The following is a 23,757-nucleotide window of genomic DNA, read 5'->3' as shown; positions in this document are numbered from 1 at the left end:
CTCTAAATTATTATTATTGTCGAAAAGAGATAAAAATATGATAAATATTAGGAAGGGGGGATCTCTTTCAAAAATGACGGATAGTAAAAAAAACGGAAGCTATATTTGATTTCATTTTTGGATTCAGGATGTTATTTTAGATAAAAAATCTGCAGAAATACCACCAGACCTCGAGAAAACATTATTTTAATAATAAATTAACTCCGTTTTCAAAAGATATTAGTATTCCAATCATGCATTGTAAAAGTCATAACCAACGCTAAATGAAATACACCGAGCAATACAATGATATTGCATATACAACACGAAATTAAATAGTATTTTTCCAACGGGCACCGGATTGGAAAATAGAAAACGCGACAACTCCATTTCCAAACGTCCGGAATTATATAATTTAATAGCAATTTGCTGGGACAATGTTAATTGAAATTTGTCAAATCGGAGGCGCGAGTTACCGAACCGGTTGTTGGCAAATGTCAATTTGTTGGTGCGAAAAACTCACGACAAAAGAAGCCAACAACTGAACATTCTGTGGTAAAGTTGAATTTAATCATTTATATTAGTACGAGATCGTGATCCCTATTGAAATGGTTAGAACAATTTCGAAAACAATATGCGCCATCAATGTTCTAGTAGTTAAAATACTATTAATAGATGAACTGCAGATCACATGATTGGAAAAACTCAATCGCCAATATCTCAGTCGTTCATAAAACTGAAAATTACAAACTGACGGTTACCAAAGTTTTTACAGGTGTTGGTTAAATTTTAATTGGGTAGGAATTTTGATAAAAAGAGTTGTTTCTTTGGCCAGGTAAGGCTAAACAAAGTATACTGTATTTGTTTACTATGTATTTAGTTAATACCTTCGGGTTAATGTTTAATAATATTCTGTTGTTTCTCAATGAGTGAATGAGCAGTGTGTGTCAATAGATTTTACACTTTTGCCTTTATTGGACAACAGCACGATACAGAGTTTCGAACCGGTCATCCGTCCATCCACTAGTATCGCCTTACGTCGCTTAACTTCGGTGTTCTAATGGGAACCGGTGTTTTCACGGCCGTTGCCACCACAATACACCAAAACACATTAATTTTACCAATGGACGCACGTTTCATTGAGCAGATTAAAACTAAACCATAATCTACAATTTGGGCATTTATATAGGTACTCTGTTTGGGCATTTATATAGGTATTCTGTCTAAGATTGCACAAATGCCGGGAAGGAAATATTTGTGTGCTATTTTTGTACATAAAACAACTAGTAGTAGTAAATTTTGTTCACCGTTCATTTTGTATAATTATTTATCCTACTTATTTTTATCCACTTTTTTGACAACACAAAAGTTCACATTTCTCTACATATAATCTTTTGTAACTTCAGAATCTTTCTAGATATCTAATTCTTAGAGGAGACTCTTTTAAACAATACTACTAACTATTTATTCCTAAAATTTGAGATTAAAAAAACTATTAGTATTGAATTTATACAATAGGAAAATAATAATGGTATTTCATATTACCCGAGATTCCTCTATTAATGTACCTTATTATTGTTTTCTTGTATTGTAAGTAGATTGTTTGCGAGAGGGAGTTAGTCACCGCGACCTTATAGTTCTATTTTGTCCCCCTTTCCAGAGTTACAACTCATCATATAGTCTCAGGTCTTTGACAAAAGTAAGTATCTGAGACGGGTTTCCAGAGGTTTTCTCTCCATCTCCGATATCAGCCGTACCAGAGTTTATGGCACGAATGGTTGTCATCTACCGCACTCAGTGATGAGATATTCTGTTGTATACACATTTTCCCCACACAAACTGCATTTGCCATTGTTTCTGTTGTAGGTGTTCATTGAGGAGATAGTGTCCTCTTTAAAGCCTCGTGACAATCCGACGAATGTTTTTACATAAATCAAGAAGAATCATCGAGATTTTTCTCGGTCGTAAGTTCTTTTCGTCGTAAGATTTTTTTGACTTCTTAGACCGTTGGAAGATTCCCATTCCAGGTCACGGATAGAGTTTCCCAGGTTCTTGTATTCATATTTGACTTGGTTTTCACATGCGAAGAAGAATGGTTCTGGTCCAGAGAGTGGAGTATTAGCTCCTTTTCTAGACTGTTTTCTTTCTCTCTCTTGATGGGCTGGAAGATTTCTGTCACCCATAGTACTAAAAATTTGCCTAATTTGTTCAGCTTCTCTATGCATTCTATGACCAACTTTGAATTGATGGTTACTGAATTGATCGCTTTTGATTTTATGTGGTTATCGTAAATATGTCGATTTCTTATACGATATAAGAAATCGACATATTTTTCAATGTACAAAATACTATTTTTTAATACAAATTTATCAGGTTACAAACATTTCACATTCTTTTGTATTATTGGAGACTGATGTAAACGAAGTCGGAAACAAAATATTAAATTTAAAAAAAAACAAATTTCCAGGATTTAATGGTATTCGGGCACACTACAACAAATAAAAGAATTTATTGTTAAACCTTTAACGTACATTTATAATTTATCTTTAAATAATAGCACTTTTCCAGATATATTTAAAATATCTGTTGTTAAACCTGTGTTTAAATCAGAAGATAACACAAATATGTCAAATTATAGACCAATTTCGCTATTAAGTAACTTTTCCAAAATTCTTGAGAAACTTCATTAAAATTTTCTTATAACATTCAGCAATAGAAGAAATAATAATCTAATCCCACTTTCATACTAACTACGTCGACGCGAATTAACTATTAATGTACCTCGAATGCATAAAACTATCGGACAAAAAAATAATTTATGTGTATGACATAAAATATTTAATGTTTTATCTAAAAAAAACTGTTAATTGTCAAAACATTAATATTTAAGAAAAAAATTAAAAGAATGGATACTTGGTAGAACAATAACCCAAATGCATACATTTATACTCAGCAAAATGTGAAATATGAAAAACCATTCACAATAAATATAATATTTGAAAAAAAAAATGTAATCTTATATGCCTTAGAACTTGCAATCTACCCTATGTCAATATCTGACCGCTGTGTAATAACTTGTTTTTTAGCGTGCTTAAGTGTTGGACAATGAAATAAATTAATTTGATACGTTTAGATATAGTTTAAGAATTTAGAATAAAATATTGTAGTTATTATTGTAGAAATGAAACTCCTCAGACAAGGTTCTACCTTAAGAGTATATTATGTTTATTCACTATTATGTATTCGTAAGTTATGTATAAGTCTTGTATATACTTTGTAATTGGATCAGTTTGAATAAACATTATTTATTATTTATTATTTAATACAACTATTATGTTCGACAGGGAAAGGAATATCCACATTATAACAGCTTATTTTTATCTTGAAATTCAAAACAAAATTATAAATTGAACGTAATTGAGGTAGTAATTTAGTAGAACTTTTCTACGAATTTCGAATATAATTCATTCTATGTATTGTATTGGATACGTCCTAGCAAACATGTAGAATAGAACTAGTTTATAATACTTTTACATATGTTTTCTTATCAAAACTAATTTTTATTTATTCTGGAATACTAATTCAATAATTATATTAGAAAAAAAATTGTTTAAATCCAATAATTTCTCGTTTCGTTTCGATTAGAATAGTTGATATGGAAAATTCACTATCATTAAAAAAAAGTAAAAAAAAAATTATTTACTTTATGTTTAGTTTTGATACTAGCGATTAGCAGCCAATAATTAATTCATTTTTTAAATTCTTTTTCAAATGAAATGAATCAGAGTGTCAGAAGAAATCAGAATATTCAACTATTTCAATGTTTTTGAATCGCTTTTTATAGTAAATACGGTCGAAAAAATGGCCGTAAAATCTGTTATCATTTTATTTGTAATATTTTAGAATTTTATGGTGAATGTAATCTGTGGTTATTTCGAAGCCAACTTGGCGTCATTTTGTCTTGGATATAAAGTGTTTTAAGGCACTGGACTACTTATTCTTGTTGTTAGATGTGTTTGATACGTTTATATAATTTCATTTATTCACACAGCCGATCGAACTACATTGGTGTTAAATTGACTTTTCGCTGTAACTTTTAATTGATTACTAGAGATTTCGAAAAAAAAATTTCGATTAGAGAAAAAAGTTCTGGAGATAAATTTTTATACACTCACCGGCTGGAAAAAAGGGGCACCTTAAAATTTTCATGTATTTTAAAGTTTTATATAAATGTGTTCTAGTGGACCGATTTTGATCATTTTTAAGCAATTTGTAGCTAAATTATTTGACTTTTTAATGTCCCTAAATTAAAAATGAAAGTTGCCATTTGTCAATTATACGAAGGAAAACAAAATGTTGATATTTTGGTGAAAGTTTGAAACAACCTGTGGAGCACGTTAACAAAGCAAGGAATTTAAAAACCATTTTATCATCTAGGTATATCTTTTCTCGATAGTTTATTTTTTGATCCATCTTATTTATTAGCTTTATTCTATGGAGATCTTTGCTTTTAAGAAGACACAGTTGATCTCTACCATGATCAATTAAAGCAGCAATAGCCGATTCATTAGAAACTTAAAATCATCTCTACTAGAGTAAACAGTAAACACTATTTTATAAGTATGTTGATGAGGACCGAAAATCAGTGCTAAAATACCTGTAAATTGTTACTGTCTTATTCAAAAGCGAATATCTCCAACAAAAACAAAGCTATTGACATGAATCAAAAAACAGACTATCCAGAAAAGATGTACCTAGATGATAAAATGATTATAAAATTCCTTGCTTTGTTAACATATTCCACAGGGTGTTTCAAACTTTCACACAAATATCAACATTTTGTTTTCCATCGTATAATTGACAGATGGAAACTTTCATTTTAATTTATGAAGAAACACTAAAAAGTCAAATAATTCAGCTTCAAATTGTTTAAAAAATTATCAAAATCGGCTTACTAAAAAAAAATATATTAAACTTTAAAATACATGAAAATTTTAAGGTCCTCGTTTTTCGTGCCGGTTAGTGTATTTCAGAATTTTTCATTGATTTTATTTTTTTCCTTATCATTCACTAAACGTAATTGGTTATTACAAACAAATATAATACACATTTTCAAAGGTAGGTATGGGATCTAAAAACTTTTGTTAAATATTTTGTTACTCAGAAATCAAAATGTAGAATTTTTCTTAAAAAAAAGAGTGATTGGGATTTCTTACGAAACCAAAAATTAGAATCCCCAGATCTCGTACTAAACGAGCAGCGGCTAACACTTTTAATTATTGTTGTGCTTTTTAAATAAATCGAATCCAATTAAATGATTGTATCGAATTTCAATTAACAAGTCCCAGTGTTGGCTGCAGATTTTTCCATCCTAATTGCTTCCCAAGCTCCGAGACCCAGCAACATTACTGCTCTTTGTCTCGCTGCCAAAAACCATTAATTGGTTAAAAGCTGTTTTTTTACTAAGCTACTGGGCCCCTACTTCCTTTAAATTTCGAAATTAGTGTGCGTTGTTAAAAAATTATCAAAATTTATATCTAGGAGCGTTTTAGTTTATTTTATTTAATACTAACTAAAATACTTAAATTCAACTATTAAAAAAAAACGATTTTTTCAGTTATGTGGAGTGTCGTTGTTTCTATTAAAAATGCAGAAGAATCATTATATTCACAGTAGTATCTAATATATAAACTAAATAAAGCATGTTATATCTGGAGGTCTTGGTATAAATTTTTACTACCCATTCTAATCCCTGGAGTGGTTACCATTAATAATATCTATTCAACTGCCAAAAAAAATGAAAAAATCTTTATATAAAGGAGATTAAAATCATACTATTTCTACTTGTTCGAATTTGTTACTTCAAAATCAAAATAGAACATTAAAATGTTCTACAGTAAATCCCGGACTGTCTTTACAAGAGGAAAAACTTATTTTATTATTGACATTTAGGGGAAAATGTTCATAAAAATTGTTGCTTGTTCTAAAATGGTTAATTCCGTTTATACTTTTCCAAATCTTCGTACCTACTGTTTTAGAGAAAATTTAAAAAACATGAAAATATGGTTGAATTTTTTCAAGTCCTAAACATCAAAAGGTGTTTCTATAGTAATATTATTTCAATTTCATTCTTTGGTACATGATTTTTATTAATTTTAATTAACGTCATATTTTTTGCTCATATTTAATCATATTATCCGATAACTATTATTACTAGTGATGAAATAATTCGATGGAAAATTCGCTCGAGTACTAGATTATTGAAATAACCGACATCGCTCGATTATGAACGAGCGATGAACCCAAGCGATCCTAGAATGAAATAAATTGAAATCCAATTTTAATGTGACATACTCGATAAAAAGCTGAGCGAATTTTCTACATACCATTGCAAATTTATACGACGTTATCCGTTGCGAATCTGAGTGACAAAATTTTACGACCTACATCGACAATGCTTTGAAATAAACTAAATCAAGCTATCAAGAGAATCGCTCGTCACGAAAGAATCACCGAAAGAATATTATGTGCTCTGCGCACGCAACTTACTGCTTGGCGTTACGAGTACAAGCGACGCGACGGGCGATCGCTCGATTATTGAAATCGCTTGAAACTCGAGTACTTGATTATTGAAAATAATCGGTTTTTCCCATCTCTAATTATTACCCTTTCCGGAGCTTTCAACTGAATAAATGTTATGCCTCTTAAACATTTTAAAACAGAAAAAATATGACATTAACTAAAATTCTATCAATAACAATATATCAAAGAAGCAAAGCGGAATGATACAATATACGTGATATTACCATGGAAACGCAATTTATTTTTAGGATTAAAATTCCACTATATTTTCCTGTTTTTTTTTAATATTCTCTAAAACGGTATGAAAGTTTGGAATAGTATACACGAGATTAACTATTTTAGAACAAGCAAAAATTTTTATGAAGAATGCATTTGCCTCGAAATGTCAATAACAAAAAAGGTTTTTCTCTTGTAAAGACAATCCGGGGACATACTGTATAACCATTTGGTAAACAAAAATTCCGTGTTCTTGTATCTATTCTTTGCAATAAAATAGTCTTTTGTGGAAATGAATGCTAAAAATATTTTCTATAAATAATGAGTACCTTATAATATATCTTTATGGATGGTTCGTTTGGGAGAAATAGTTAGATTTTTGACACAGAAATTAAAAATTATTATCATATTCTTTATGAAATGCTACCAAAAAGATTTAATTTCAATTTACCTAAGAGACACATTTTAACTTTGAAATAGTAAAATACTAATATGGGTAAAATATATTCAACGAGAGGATTATCATTACAGAGACAGATGTGAGTCATTTTTATTCACAGTTAAATTGTAGTTTTTATAATTTTTTTAATTCAGTCAGTGTGTCGAAACCATCCCTGGCACATTGTGACTCATCACTGACTATATCGACAACTGACAATTGAGATCTTACCGATGATGGTCTGGTAGAATGCCATTAGATGTCATTAGATGTGAAAATAATAAATAATGGAAGTTATCTAGTGAGGTAAGACAGATTAGTTTCTAAGAGATTAGAGGAAAATTAGTTTCTTCGGTTTATGTATTTTTGTTATGTGTGTTATATTTTGAAACATATGTTTTTCTTCTTTTTTGGTTCTTTTTCTCTTTTTTCTTCTTTTTGCATTCTTTGCAAAATGTCCCAACTTTACAAGCATGTTTAGTTTTAGTAGCAAAATACCTATATATTTTCCTGAAATCTTTATATTTTATAACATTTTTAGTTTGTTCAATAAAGGATTTTACTTATATTTTTATGGGGTATATAGTATTAACGTTTGACAATGACTTGAAATATATTTTATACAGACATAAAAGTTCTGATTGAACGAGATTATTACAATATTTTACAAGTTTCTACAAGACAATTTTCTCAAATGTAAAATAAAATGAATCACATGGTTAAAAGGGAACCTTTATAAACATTAAATGCAGTTTTAATCGGCAATGTTACACAACTAATTTTCTGTGACACCAACTAATTAGGAATGAAATTGATAGGTAAAAATAGGTGTTAGTTTTTATTTATTATTAGTACATTATTTTAGATTGCAATCCAGCAAATAATTCATAAATATCAGTTTCCAGTTTACAATCATAAAAGCTCGATTTGCAGTCGACGCCAAATTCACCAGCTTTTTGCGCATCCGAATATATAGGGTCCAGTGTGGGATCTGGTCCGTCGTTATAGTTGGGTCTAAAATAAATAAAAGAGATTATAGTATAGTATACCGGGTGGAGCATTGTCGTTGAACACATAAGAATATTGGGTTCCCTGCTGATTTTAGAGTGAAATCGTAAATAGATATTTTAAAGGTCTGCGTATGCTGAAAACACATGTCAAATTTTGTGCATTCCGTTTTTAACTAATTTAAGAAAAACTGCACCTATTGTTAAATTAAAACTGGACAGGTAACAATACAAAACCATGTAAATAACAACTTACCTTAAATTGACCTATGATATATCAAATTGTATTATTGTATTTCCTAAACGTTAGGACTTATTTCATTTATCTATTACGTTAGTCTCTTGCCATGCTTTTTCCTAATACTAAAAAGTTTTGAATTACAAAAATGTATTTTGAGTACCTACCTACAGGAGTAGGTTAACAAAATAAATTATGTTGATATTTGCCTGGTTTCGCATTATTATCTGTTCAGTTTTAATTTAAAATAGATTCAGTTTTACTTGTCGAAAATTTTTCAAATTTAGCATGTGCATGCAGCATATGCAAACCTTTAAAAATTCGATTTAAGTCGCTGAAAAATTAACAAGGGAGCCAATATTTGGACTTTGGACAGTTCAAAATTGCATGGGATTTCCTATGTTTCCAATGCCAATGATGACCCCAGTAGCACACAATATTGGCTCAACATTGATTCTATCTTTCCAAAAAAATGCTGTATGGGTATTTAGCCACTGCAAGAAAATCTACAAAATTAAATAGATATTTTTTGTAAACACTGCTTGGTTAATCCATATAGGATTTTTTTGGAGAGATTAATCCGCCACATAGATATATACATATTTTATTGATTCTGTATTGGTCAAATATTATATATGGGCCCAATATTGGCAATTTTTAGCCAATATTGGTAATATAAATGAGTTGTATCTGTTACCTATATTCTTATAAAATATTTATTCAATATTGTTTCCAACACGCGCAAAGCATATATTTAGCAGTAACTAATATTTATATTTATATGTAATATTTACCCAATATTGGTAATATATAAAAGACATACTACTTTTCGATATCTATATAGAATAAGCCCCTTTTAACCGTATCTTTAATATCGGATTCATATAAAAAATATATATTGGGTTTTTTAAAAAAAATCTATCGTTTCCATCGTTGGGCCAATATGTAAATGTAATATTTTACCTATATTACTGTGCTACAGGAGGAACTACAAGGTGTGTGTTTAAGAACACGCTCGGAATAGCAACGGCAAATATATAAAATGAACTCTCAGCGATCTCAATTTCACAAATTTAAAAAATATCTAATAACAAACTAAGAGGGAACAACAAATGTCTAAAAATAGGTAACAAGTATTGAGCAATCTAATTCGCTGATAGACTTAATCGCTAATAATCCTGAAGAGCTACAAGAATGAATCAATGTATATCAATATGAAAAAACAATAAATATGACTGAATATGACCAGCAATCAAATAAGCCCATTTCTTAGGTCATGGGAGTATCATAAGGATCGAAAAAAAAACGGCATCAGCAATGGCTATGATATGAAGATCGCTGTGATTTTAGATGTAAAATGATATGGGAAATGTTATCGATCGTCATTTCCAAATTCAGGTTGACTCTCACTATACCTTCCGTTTCCATTCCATATCCGTTCCGTATTAACATTGAAAATGTTTCTGTTATCCTATATAAGGGAGCCCAAATCGAATTAAAATGCTACATTCGCCACACCATGACGTCATATATACAAGGGTATAGGAAATCTCGGCGCAGCGGCGGCAGTCGGCCAGCGCGCGCAAAAACCATTACATCGCTAATTGTTTATTGATATATCTTTATTAGTTTAAAAGCAAAAAATATGGGGTTTGCTTTGATACCTTGTCAAGACATAAGCGAAACTTTTAAATTGTTTCTTTTTTTTTCATTTAGGCCTTCGTTTTCGTTAAATGAAAGTTATATTAAAAAATCTATTTTTAAACCAAATTTTCGCATGATTGAAATGATTATTCATGTTTAAAGTTTTTTTGGTCATAAGCGCTAATGAAAATGTTTTTCGTAAATAATTATAAAAATTACTCCCTACGAAGACTTTATTGTGTACTGGATCAAAAAATAAGTATTTGTTTCTCTATACGGTGGTATTAATATATCGATTTTTGATGATAGTGCCCTTTTACCCGGTCTAATTTTGTACTACTTTCGGAATAAGGGTCCCCATATCATGTACTGTACTTCCATCCCTGAAAAATTCAGCTTGTGACACCGAAGTGAGAGGTAACGTCAAAATAAGCTTTAATCTACCTACATCATATGTAGGTGTAGGTACTCTAGATATATATTCTACCTAGACAGTAGCTGAACTAGCTGACAGTAGGAATTAATTTGTTATCCGATAAGTAGTTTGGTTTGGTTTGGTTTGATAATAAGACTAATTTCTTCTTATTGGTAATAAGACTAATTTCTTCTTATTCTTTTAAATATTACAGTGTTTCTTTTTCCTAAAATGTTATACTTAATTTTCGCTTAAAATTAAAAAATCACAAATGGAGGAAAATATACGTTATTGAATAAAGTTTATACAAATCACTTTACCATAACAAAAAGTAAAAACATGTCATGGCGGAAGATATTCAGGTGGCATTTCACACATTTATCTATTAAAATCGAGATTAAAATAATAAACTTGCGTAACATGTTATACACGAGATAGAAAGTTTCAGAATCGATTAATACGCAATACGCTACGCAGTCAACTTATTCCTATGCGCGGATGAGCGTCTTCAAGACTCTTCCTTCGGCCAGGGTCACGACGCCGCCGAAGAGGTATCGGCCTACGTTTGGCTAAACAGGCTGGACACGGTGGAGTACGATATTGGCGAGTCTGAATATTTATAAAAATTTGCAAAGTAAAATATGTTGGAAAAATAATTAATCCATACATATATAAAAGCTCAAAGGTTTTTTTTTGTTGCATCCATCCCGCCGAAACCGCTTTACCAATTTTGATGATTCTTTTTTTAAATGAAAGGTATATATGTGTAGATTTGTTATGAAGTATTTTTATAGTGCTTAATGGCTATTTCTTTGTGTAAAACGACTAAATAATAAAACATACCTGAAAAACACCTACACACAATACCTCCAGAAATAAATTATTTGTCATTGTCAGTTAGATTATATATTACGTTTTTAGATATTTTAGAGTGAATTCATGCCGCCAGCTTTACATACATAAATATTAGCACAAAGGTTCGTTTAAACGACATTAGTGAATTAGCTACACAAAGCGATTTTAGGAAATTCATCCTCTTAGAGGGTAAAATTATCTCGGAACAGTTTGTTGTATGAAAATTCCTTACTATTTGGTCTAGAAGAATGAAATCCTACAAAAGGATTAGAAGAAATTTTTGAAATTCATCAACCAAATGGGTAAAGTTAGTAAAAATTTATATAAAACTTGGTGACCTCTGGATTATACACATAAAAATGGGCACAAAGGTAAAGCGAATTTATGAAATTTATACCCTTAGGGAGTAGAATAGGGAATGAAAGTTTGCTGTACGAAAATGCAATATTATAACATTATAAACCAGACAGTATAACATTTTATACAAGGGTTTATTTAGTGACATCATAACGAAATATATCTTCCTCAATTATTCTTCAAAGAATAAAAAATAACCTATAAAGAGAGTATTAGTGCTCTTAATAAATAAAAAAAGATGAAAAATAAAAAACATCTATGCTCACTAGCTCTCTATAAAGAAGTAAAAAATCATTTAAATCAATGCATGAACGATTCGAGGTGTAACGCGAACGTAGTCGCGAGAAAAAGCTAGTAATTTATTAAATTATTTTATTTAACTCATTAATTTTCATTGAAAAGGAATTTTTGTAATTCGCCACTATATTAGTTAAAAACTAAGAAACTCATATCAAATTTAAGTTTTGGGATTTTGACTTATACTTTTTACAAAATCTGAACACATTTTAAAAGAAAAAAGGTTTTGACAATATTTGTGTAGATTGACTACAAGTTGTATAACATAAATTTCTACGACCGGTCTACCTAGTGGTCTGCAGCATCGCCTTGTGGTGCAAACGTTGGCCTGTTAATCTGTGACGTGACGCACAACAGCCAAGAAGAACAGAAGCGTGGCTAAGAATTTAGTAATTTAAAAAAAAAGTCTTTTAGATACAGTAGTAGGTATTAAAAAGTTTTGTGTTTAAATGGGGTTTGCCTTTAACAGTTAAAAAATTATATCGTAAAGTGTAACTTTCCGTAAGAATTCTTTTTTTTTGCTTGCTTGTTTTACGGATAGGTGCGATCGTATAATTATTATTGATAATGTTTTATTTAATTTTAACATTACTACTTTTTCAGTGAATCTTTAAATCTGTTGTTTTTTGTTAAGTTCGTTATTTAAACATATGTATGTAATACACTCATATTAACACTAATCATATTTTTACGTTTTTATTCATCATTTTCAATGCCCCCCCGGTTGCATCTTTGTAAAGGACTGTGAATTTTTTTTATTGTATTGACGCTATACGTAAGCTTCCGTTCCGTATCAGTTCCATACTTTTTATTGTACAATTTATATCATTACGAAAGTTTCATTTTAAAAATTTGTTTCTTTTGAAAAAGATAATAGATTTAATTAAGTGGTGAAAGAATGAATAAATATCAGCAAAATATTAACAGAGCTGGTTCAAATGTAAGAACTTGACAACGTTGTTTCCGATACGCTTCAGTCCGTCCGCCAAAAAAATGGGGAAACGGAACGTATAGTGTGCATTGTCCTATTCATTTACATGATATAATATTCTACATAAACGGAAGGGAGCTGATATGGAAGGTATAGTGAGAATCAACCTTTAACTGGACGCTCTTTATTTTCGATCATACGGTAGAAGATGAATACATATTATACTTGGACCATTTGGCAAGAGAGCACTCGATTGTAATTCCATAATGATAAAACCTAGTATGCAATTTCGACTAATAACTTTGATTAGTTGATATAACCAGTTATGTCAATTTATTTGTTGAACAAGTTTATGCTTCTTAAATATTATAGACTGAAAATATGTCCATTTAGAAATAGAAAGTTAAAAATTGTGAAATTTTTGATAAAATCGATATACCGATTTAATATTTTGTAGGTAAATTGTTATATAAATTAACTTACGTTAAAAGTAGGTACAATACTTGATCTAAAAGTCCATTTTCTCCATTCGGCATAGTACCACCAGCATATTCACAAATAGTTTGTAAAACACATTCTTTACCATTGAACCCATTGCTGAAAATACAATTTATTTTAATTGTAGAAATATGTCAAAAGAGTGCAAAATGGAATTCCAGCAAAAATTCTTTGGGAGGATTTTTTTGTTTAAGAAATAATCACATTAGATAAAACGAATATATTGCGAGTATGAATGTTTTATTAATATTTGATTATATTATTATAAATTTTAATTTATATACTGGCCGTTTTCTATGGTTTGGTAACGCTATATAAGCAGAAAACTTAAATCACATAAAAAAATCACATAAAAGAGTTTTATATTTTTATTTAAAATATTGAATTCCCTGTTATGTTGGTACATATTTATTAGTTTCCCGTAAATTTTAATTAATTTTGGACGCTAATTATATTTTTTCGTATATATTTCGTATACCTGTCAAGTAGTTTTTCAATTCCTTGATAGAGTAGAGCTCTGTCATTCGTATCCTGAATATTGTAGTTAGCTATATTTCTAGTTTTTCGAGATATTTCAGGAAAATTTGAGATGCTAGTTGTGTTGTACGGTAAGGGATATTGAAACTGGAAATTCCATCCCACACCCATTTCTTGTTTTGGACCAAGTTTCCAAGGAATAGCAAAACTGTATACTGTCTGTAAACAAAAGTATAATTAGTTTTGATAGAACATTTCATAATGAATTTTAATACAAATAAAACATCTCTCAAACATTATATGTAGGTACTTAAAATAAAATACGTAGAAACCATAATACGAGAGTAAAAAATAATAGTTATGTAATAAAAATATTATGTTGTATAACTTCAAAGCATATCTTATAGAATTAATTGATTATATAAAAAAGAATACAAATTTTATTACGTATACTAATATAATAATAAAATACTGATACCGTAACTAATAGTGATGGTTAACACGATTCTTTTTAGTGAATCGAATCACGCGATTCAATTTCTCATAATGAATCGACATTTAAGATCTCTTTGTTTGAACAAACTGCAAACATATTTTGCGTATTACAGTATGAATAGATTTTTTTGTAATAATTTCCACATTGTTTGAATTTTATATTCATGATGTTTGTTTAGTGGCTATTGTTCGAGTCTATTGATGCCCTACTTCATAAATACGCATTCTTCATAATTATGAAGACAGCGTTAAATTATAATTTATTTTATTACTAAATATTCAGGGTGCTACAAATTCGAGGTACGAGCATTGGTATCTCGGAAACCATAATAGATACGAAGATTGTTAAATTGGGGCAAAGTTGCGCCTTGGGATGTTCACCCTGATGCCATCAAAAAAGTTTTAAAAATTTCAAGGATTGCTAAGTTTTTTGGAAAAAATCTGATTATATTCATCGCAACAATATATTGAACATCGCTAATTAACATTGAGTAAGGAAAATCGAGCCAATTGAAAGATTTAAATAAATAATATTCAAGTCAGCAATTTAAAGATATTTTTTTTAACTTTTTTTATTGTGAATTTGAAATCTCAGTGTACGATCTAGTAATATGCATAATATTAATCGTAATTATTATAAATAAATCACCTTCTACAAACTAGTTTTTAATGCTCTACGCGTTCGAAATGGTTCTTATTGCACACATTTATTATTCGTTCAATTTTATTTATAGCTCTTTGAACATATCTTCTTTTTATACTTCTGATGGCATTTTGTACTTTTTATTGTAAATGTTGAAAAATATTTATTTCACTTTTACAAATGACGTCAAGTAATGCCCCACCCCCACGCCAAGGGGGGGGACAGGGATATTGGCGACAGGCTCCTGGACCTCGCTGGCCATTATACTGCTCTACCATTTCCAATTCGTTTTCCAGGGAAAGTATTTGATTGTTTATATAACATTATATTTATATTATTTGTTTTATTAAACCCTCAAAATGTTCTCTGAACTTCCTGAATGCACATTAATCCATCTTACTACTTTAATTAACGAGTCATTCCAAAAAGGAGATTTTAGAAACTGCCTTAAGACAGCAATAATTATTCCTCTGCATAAAGGAGGAGATAAAGATGAAGCTTCGAACTATCGCCCAAATGCACTCCTGTCGACATTATCTAAGATCATTGAAATATTGGTTAAAAAAGGTTTAGGCTATCTTTTTTCCTTAAATATTACTCCTACTTACTACCCATCAATTTAGATTTCTAAGTAATAGTTCCAATGTATACTCTAGCCTGGATAACCATCACTCTACAGCTACAATTTTCTGTGATTTCTCTAAGGCTTTCGATTGTGTAAATCATAATATCTTAATTAACAAATTGCAATACTATGATTTCAGGGGAGTGTCGCTCGAATGGCTTAAGTCATATCTTGGCAACAGAAGGCAACATGTGAGGATTGATACCTCTATGTCTTCTTGTGAGCCTATAGAATGTGGTGTCCCTCAGGGTTCAGTACCTAGCCCTATTTTGTTTCTGGTGTTTATCAACGACATTGCAAATCTAGACATTAGCGGTAAAATCTGCCTCTTTGCGGCAGATACTAGTTTCTCTTGTATGTCACTCAACATAATACCTCAGTATAACAGCCCCGATGTATTAGACATTCCAATAACAGAACAGGAAATAAAGGACTCCATAAAACCGCTTAAAAACAATAAATCAGCTGGCTGTGACGCGATTCCGGCGGAAATCTATAAGTGTGCAAGTAAAGAATTTATTGGTCATCTTAAGGCTCTCTTTGATGTCATATGGAAAAGCGGAGAGGTACCTCAGGACTTTTGCAACGCGAATATAGTGAATATATTTAAGAAGAAAGGAAGTGCATCAGACTGCGGAAACTACCGAGGAATTTAACTACTGGCTATAGGAGGAAAAATTCTTGCAAAAATTATGTCAAACCGCCTGCACCTACATATAGAAAAAATCCCCCCAGAATCGCAAACGGGTTTTCGCACCAACCGCGGTACCGTCGATTCCATATTCTCCATCCGGCAACTACAGGAAAAAGTAAAAGAGTAGAAGTCTAAACTTTACGTTGCATTCATCGATCTAACAAAAGCCTTCGACTCTGTGAACAGAGATGCACTTTGGGCAATTATGAAAAAGTTCGGAGTACCCATCAAATTTTTTACAGTGTGTAAAAGCCTCCATAACAACAACAAATCAAGGGTGTTATATCATGGATCACTGAGCGATCCCTTCCTAACAAACACAGACGTTAGGCAGGGATGTGTCTTAGCGCCTCTCAATATATTCATGGCAGCGCTCTCCATTATAGTGGACAGCAAACTGCAGGAGAGAGGTTTGGGCATTAGATACCGATATGACGGCGGTCTGTTCAACATAAAAAGACTAATGGCAAAAACACGTACGAAATTCATCACAGAACTTCAATACGCTGATGACTGCGCTCTAGTTGCAAACACGTTACAACAATTACAAGAAATGTTGAACACAATACATATATCTGGGCATATGAGGCTTTGGACCTTAAGCTAAACATCGATAAAACTAAAATCATGTGTACTCCCCCGGAAGATTACAACAATGCTATAAAACTCGGAGATGAGCTGTTGGAATATGTAGCGGAATTCAATTACCTCGGCACTTTGATTTCGGAAAAGGCCAATATTGACTATGAAATTCAGCACAGGATTAGCAGCGCCTCAAGAGCATTCTGGAAATTAAAAGACAGGGTTTTCTGCAATCATGACTTGAGCACAAAAACGAAACTTCCGGTGTACCGAGCGATAATAATTCCCACCATGTTATATGGAAGCGAAACCTGGGTGCCGTACCGCCGACACATGAACGCATTAAACAAGTTGCAACAGAGACATCTTAGACAACTCTTAAGAATAAAATGGTTCCATCATGTCTCAAACGTCCTTGAAAAAGCTAACTGCGAGTGTATTGAAGTCATGATTACAAAGTCCCGCTTAAGATGGGCTGGTCACGTATGCAGAATGCAAGAAAACCGCATACCAAAATCTCTGCTTTACGGTGAGCTTGTAGACGGTAAGAGGTGTATTGTAGAGGAGGCCGGGTGGACAACTCAAAAGGTTCAAGGATATTTTCCACGAAAACTTGAACTTGACTTGAAAAAAAAGGGAATTAACAAGCAGAATGAGTGGGAAGAGGCAGCTCACAATAGAACGGAATGGAGAAGAATTGTAAAGTCAGTTAAGAGCGACAACCAAAAAGTAAAGAGGCAACAAAGCAATGAGATTTTTGAATGTCTGGAGTGCGGTAGACAGATAACATCGCGTATCGGGCTTTTCAGTCAGAGAAAAGCTCATGAAAGAAGACGCCTTGCGTGACCATCTTTTGATGCGTGTCAAATACACGTCAGCGAGTAATGCCGGTATGTATGTATGTATGTAGTTTCACTTGGAGCGGCCCAGATGTGCACTATATAATACTATATCCAGTGACTTACGCACCATTAAATCTTGGTGCGATTCTAATCTCCTATGCCTCAACCTATCAAACACTAAAGTTTTGTCATATAAAACTACTATACAATATTAAAATGGGACTTTCATATCGAATCTCTCTCAAAGAAACTAAGCTCTGCCTGTTTTGCACTAAGATCAGTTTCTAAGGAACTTAACTTATCAACCTCTAGAATAGCCTATTATGCCCTTTTTGAATCACATCTTCGTTATGCCCTTCCATTCTGGGGTACTTGCTGCGCAAAAAAATTTGATCGTATTTTCAGACTTCAAAAGAGAAAACTTCTTCTTATTCGATTTATTGGGACTGAACAGTAGAACTCACTGCCAGAACTTCTTTAAAAATTTCAAAATAGTTCCTTCTTTATTCATTTTTGAATCCGTTTGCTTAATCCGCAAGCACATATCTGCTATTCCCGAAAGGCCACCTCATAACTATCCACTTAGGAATGCGGAGCACGATCTTTATCTGCCAACCCCGAGCTCAGAACTAGTTAAAAGTTCAATACTGTACAATGCCAAAAAAATGTACAACCATCTGCCTTTGAATATCAAGTCACTTTTGTTCTTTCCCGCATTTCGCAAAACTCTGAAATCATACTTACTGGAGAGAGCCCTATATGCGGTAAACGACTTTTTTGTTGATGTTTAATCATGAACAATTTTGAATTTTAAAATTTTGATCATCTCACACACTGGTCAAGGGTCAAGTATTTAATATTTTATAACTCTTAAAATTATATCTACTTACAATCTTCCTATTGTAAAATTTTATTGATACCCATTTTTTTGTCTTCTGCAATTGATCATGTATGTTCTATTTGTAATTTTAATGACTCAATTTTTTTTTGAATTGTATGATTTGTATTACATAATTTTTATTATTTGTATTTTTTTGTGCTTATGTTTGTTTTGTAAATGCTTTGTCGATGAAGCTATTTTAGCTTTTTGCAGAATAAAGCGTTATTTGTTTGTTGTTTGTTTATATTATTTTTTTATTTTTTATTGCATTTTAATTTCTGTATTTAATGTTGTACCATACGTCATTGTTAATTTTGAAAGCTAACCAATATTGTAACGATGATTAGATTAAATATTAAAAAAACAGAGCCGGACTTGAAATTACTTTAAATAAATTGTGTTTAAATGTCCGAAACAAAAAAATATTAAGTGTGGCACATCGTTGCACAAAGGAGACCGAGTTCTTTCAAAACCTGAAATAAAAAATGCAGGTCCGTATTTAAAAAAATTAAGTCGGCCTCTGTATCTCACAAATTATCAGCTAATTTGAAATCTTTAAAATACTATCAGGTAGCCCTAATAAAGTGTCTATGAGAACGTGCAATAAAGTAACGACAGGAAAAAATAAAATTTATTTTCCAAAAAAATCCGTTTTCTCCAAAAAACTCAGCAATCCTTGAAATTTTTAATACTTTTTTGATAGCATCCTCGTAAATATCTCAAGGTGCAACTTTGCCCCAATTTAACCATCTTCGTATGTATTACGGTTATCGAGATACCAATGCTAATACCTCGAATTTGTAGCACCCTTTGTACCTAAAATTGGTACAATGGAACATGAAATTTTACGAATCTAAGATAACAATTACTTATCCATATTTATATCATTGTTATTAACTATATTTCAAAGTCTTGGGTAACCAAGCTCATAGCATATAATTCTAATATTTATTTTAAACGAACCGTATTGTAAGTAAGTGATTCGATTTAATTCTTACTACTCGTTCAATTGTCGCATCCCTTTAATAACTTAGTTAACATACAGTATACTAATAATAAATAATTTCAAATTCACAACTTTTTAAACAGTATGGATTATTTTCATAATCATAATAAATACACACACCAATAATTTTGCGAAAAGCCACCCCTTTTACATTAATAAAGCGTTAATTACAAACAAAGTTCGGTATTTGTTCTTTGAATTTGTCAGTATAATTGGATTATTATTGGAGTTATTGGATTAATTTTAATTTTTCGATTACACTATGATGGATAATAGTAGCTTTGAATAAAACATATTGGTTCCATAATTATTTATGAAATTATACTACTACCGTAAAAAATTATATACTTAAGAAATATACAATTGGCGTAATATATTTTATTACCCTTTTATTACTAGACACATTTACATTTCGTACCAAATAAACTTTTAGTCACGTGATTAAGCTTGGCCGGCATAGCTTTGCCCACTTTTATATATTTTCTTTTATTCAAAATATTTTAGGAAACAAAAATAATTTATTATTTTATGTTATTATTTACATCAACAAAACTCACCTTCTCAACAGTACTTAAGGGACATAAAGGTTACTTTACTACTGCTTCGCCTTTCAAAATATTGTGAAAAAGTTGCGATTATTAAGCTATCGTGTACCATTTCGCACTAAGAGAGAGTCTGAAAAGAACAATGTTTCATTGCAAAGTCTCCTAGTAAACATTTTCAAGCTTAAAGTATCACAAAACTGTTTATTTAAACCAAAAACGCGTAATACAAAAATAAATTGTCAAAACGAATGACAACGTCAGCAAATAAATAAATAAATGCGGCAACTTGACATTTTTTTACAGAAGAGCTGCCACCTGGAATCCACAACGCGAAATTTAAATTCCAGTTAGTCAGCATCGCGCCGAATATGTTCATGATGGGCAACAATGAGTTTAAAAATCGCGCCCTCGATTACGTAACTAAAAGTTTAATTGATATCAAATATAGTTTATCAATAGCCAGTACTTATCTTCAGACATATAAATATACAATACCCTAAAAATATTACCTTACTTTGACTCATTGTTCAACCTTAGGACTGGACTCATGCCGAAATAACAAAACTGTTTTAGTTAAAAACGTTTTTGACTAAAACTGTTTTCATATTGCTACGGATTACGTGGGTCCTTAATTCAAAACACGCGATGAAACACTTAACTAATTTATGTTTCAACTGCAGAGTATACACACAATACTAATCAAATATAAAACACATATAACTCTTGGAAAAAAACCTTTCAGAACTCTACTCAAAACTGACTGACGAGAGCGGAAAGAGCTTATATACCTTGCACGTTTTTAGTCATAATACCGGCCGTGAAAGCCTATACTATTTTAAGTTAGCATCAACTAAACTAATATCTACAAATTGAGCGTTTTTATACGCGCTAAGTTGGTATCGAGTAGGCGTGGAAAAACTAGCCAAGCGAGTCAAAACCAAAAAAAGCATTGTATAGATATTAATAATTTAAAATTAATTAAACAAGTTTGAAATTACAGGAAATTCGATGCATACGAGAGAGTTAAAATTAATAAATGCAGAGATAGTATGAACAGAGACAATGGTCCAATTGCTTCCAGTTCTCTGTTCCTGTAGTAGTTCCTATTACTGTGGTAATTACAAAACAACAAAAACATCATAGGCACAGTGGGTAAAGTGGGACAGTGGCTCCATCTTAGCTGGCTGCCTCATGCATAATTTCTTGTAGTTCCCGTCAATATTCAACTAAATAGCAATTTAAAAAAAAATAATTTTTATGTCTACCAATATCGATTCTATAATATTGAGTGGAATAGAGCACATTGTTATTGAATTTAAAAATAATAATAGATATGTTCAAAGATGAAAATGCTGACATTAAATGAGTATGGCCGTGTTTATGTTGGAGTTCTGATAAACTATAAAAGCAAATATTCTGGTAAAGCAACAAATTAAAATATAAAATTTTGTATGCACGTGTTTAAGTTGAAGCTGTTAATACATCCCTACTTTTTTGTAGCCCATTGATACGAGCAGCGAAAAACAAATGTTTAGGTTTCTTTGTCTTTATCGACTATACATTGGAAGAGATTACAAGACCAAGTGATTTTAATTGCTCCAGATATCTGGTATAGGATATAAGCAAAATTTTTTGGTTTCATACACATGTAGGACTCTTAGAATTAGTAGATATTATTGATCCAACATATATATCGAAGAAGGGTTCTTTTGATATACCATATACGTTATTTAAGAGGTCTAATTCATATAAAGCCGGCACTTTTATCACTTATTCATAGATTTATTTATTACAGCTCCAACGTAATCATAGCCAAGATCACGTAGATGAAAATCAGATTGTTTTGAGAACCGAAAAATAAATTTGAAACCGAAACTTTATCAAGATTTAGCATCATTCGCAGATTACTTTTAAAATAAAGTTACATTTTTTTTAATAATGTATAAGGTAAAGCAGATTTCTCTAAAGCAGAAGACTCTTGACATTTTTCCCCCTACGCTAAAGCTTGATTTTCATGCTTCCGTTATCCGTTGATACGATGGTCCGACGGCGCTTTGATTGCTCATAGCGTTTTCATACAACTTTTCATCCGTACATTTTTTATTCCAGCCCGTCAACGGAGAAAGATCATACGATAACGAACCATTTGACACTTTTTGGACAGATTTAATCTAAGCTTAATAAAATATAATAGTTAATAGCTAGCAATGTCGGGAAAATCAGAATTTTAAGAATCCTGGTTCTTTAAATGCATCTTTTTCTATGCTCTCCTGACCAAAATGAGGGCCGTCTGGCTCCCGATGCCGGTTTACTACTGCGCATCATATCTGTATAGAGTATCCCATTTTCGTGTGTTTTATTGAATTTCTCGTATGGGAGTGAAGATAAAATAATGGCGATTTTCAAATTACTTTGCTACTTCTTTATGAAACTAAATATGCTTCACATGTTTGTCCTAGCCTCCTTAGTTCCTAAAATACAGAATAAATGTGTGATGCGCAGTCGGCAGTAGTAAACAGACGTTGAAAATATATATGATGCGCACTTAAAATATAAAATGACATCAATCAGAAGCAAATCGTACATCCGATGAACAGAGGCATAAAAATGCAATTAAAAACTGCGTAATTTTCTCACCAATCGAAGTATTTATATTCAACCAATAAAATTAATATCGTATCATCGTATCGTCGGAGAACGGATGCATGAGAATCAAGCTTAAGTCCTAATCTAGCTACGCCCATGACAAAAACTATTTAGTTAAATATAAAAAAAGAAAAAAAGAGAGATAATGAAACTTTGTATGCTCGACAGAGTGAAAGTTTCCAGTTTGTAATAGCTGTCCGATCCTTAGCCAGCTGAGGCTTTAGCTGTCGACGTAACAATATCCCAAATTGATGGGTGGATTCCCCAACATAAACTGTCGCGGTTACACTGCACGGTACATTTGTCACCCGGAGAGAAAAAATAAATCTTCTTCGGGACTAAAAACCTTCGTCGACAGCATCGATATTGAAATATATTTTGACAGTTCCACTGATACAGGGTGCACGAGTTGCGGAAGTGGCACTGATAAATAGGGATTTAAGTATATTTTCAATATCCGTCAAGATTTTTCTCAGATTTTTACGGTTTTTGCCTTTTTTATGTTTGTCTCCGAATTTTTTAAAATAAATATTTAAAAAATATTCATATATATTTATTTTTCCTTTGTAAAACATACAAAATAAGTTATTAACCTGTTATTTTTTTCAAATACATTAATTATGAAATCCCAACAATATGAGCTCAGAGTCAATAAATCTTGAAAATTCGCCAAATCGACATGTCGACTCACACTTTATAAGATTTATTGCCAATGGGCTAATTTTTTCAAAATTTGTTAATAAACGTATTTTAAAAACAATGGAAAAACCAGGAAAAAATATTTTTTTAATTTCAGTTTCAGTTGGATGAATCAATGTCGGCCATTTCGTGACAAGGTTATCCGAACTGTATTCCGGAAACTTC

General features: G+C 31.3%; 1 protein-coding gene across 1 annotated transcript in view; it reads right to left on the bottom strand.

Moving 5' to 3' along the window:
* Nucleotides 1-8,035: 8,035 nt before the first annotated feature.
* Nucleotides 8,036-23,757, bottom strand: part of LOC115886832 — a 30,780-nt gene continuing 15,058 nt past the window's right edge. Inside the window, exons 3-5 of the mRNA XM_030906137.1 lie at nucleotides 13,937-14,154; nucleotides 13,444-13,557; nucleotides 8,036-8,230 (exon numbers count right to left, since the gene is read on the bottom strand). Of these exons, the coding sequence (XP_030761997.1) occupies nucleotides 8,065-8,230; nucleotides 13,444-13,557; nucleotides 13,937-14,154 (498 nt within the window). The 3' untranslated portion in view covers nucleotides 8,036-8,064. The remainder of the gene's footprint in view (nucleotides 8,231-13,443; nucleotides 13,558-13,936; nucleotides 14,155-23,757) is intronic.

Source organism: Sitophilus oryzae, unplaced genomic scaffold (assembly GCF_002938485.1).
Source record: "Sitophilus oryzae breed Bouriz unplaced genomic scaffold, Soryzae_2.0 scaffold_499_pilon_pilon, whole genome shotgun sequence".
Classification (NCBI taxonomy): Eukaryota; Metazoa; Arthropoda; class Insecta; order Coleoptera; family Curculionidae; genus Sitophilus; species Sitophilus oryzae.
The sequence above is the reverse complement of the archived record's forward strand: the minus strand, read 5'-3'. Positions and strand labels throughout refer to the sequence as shown.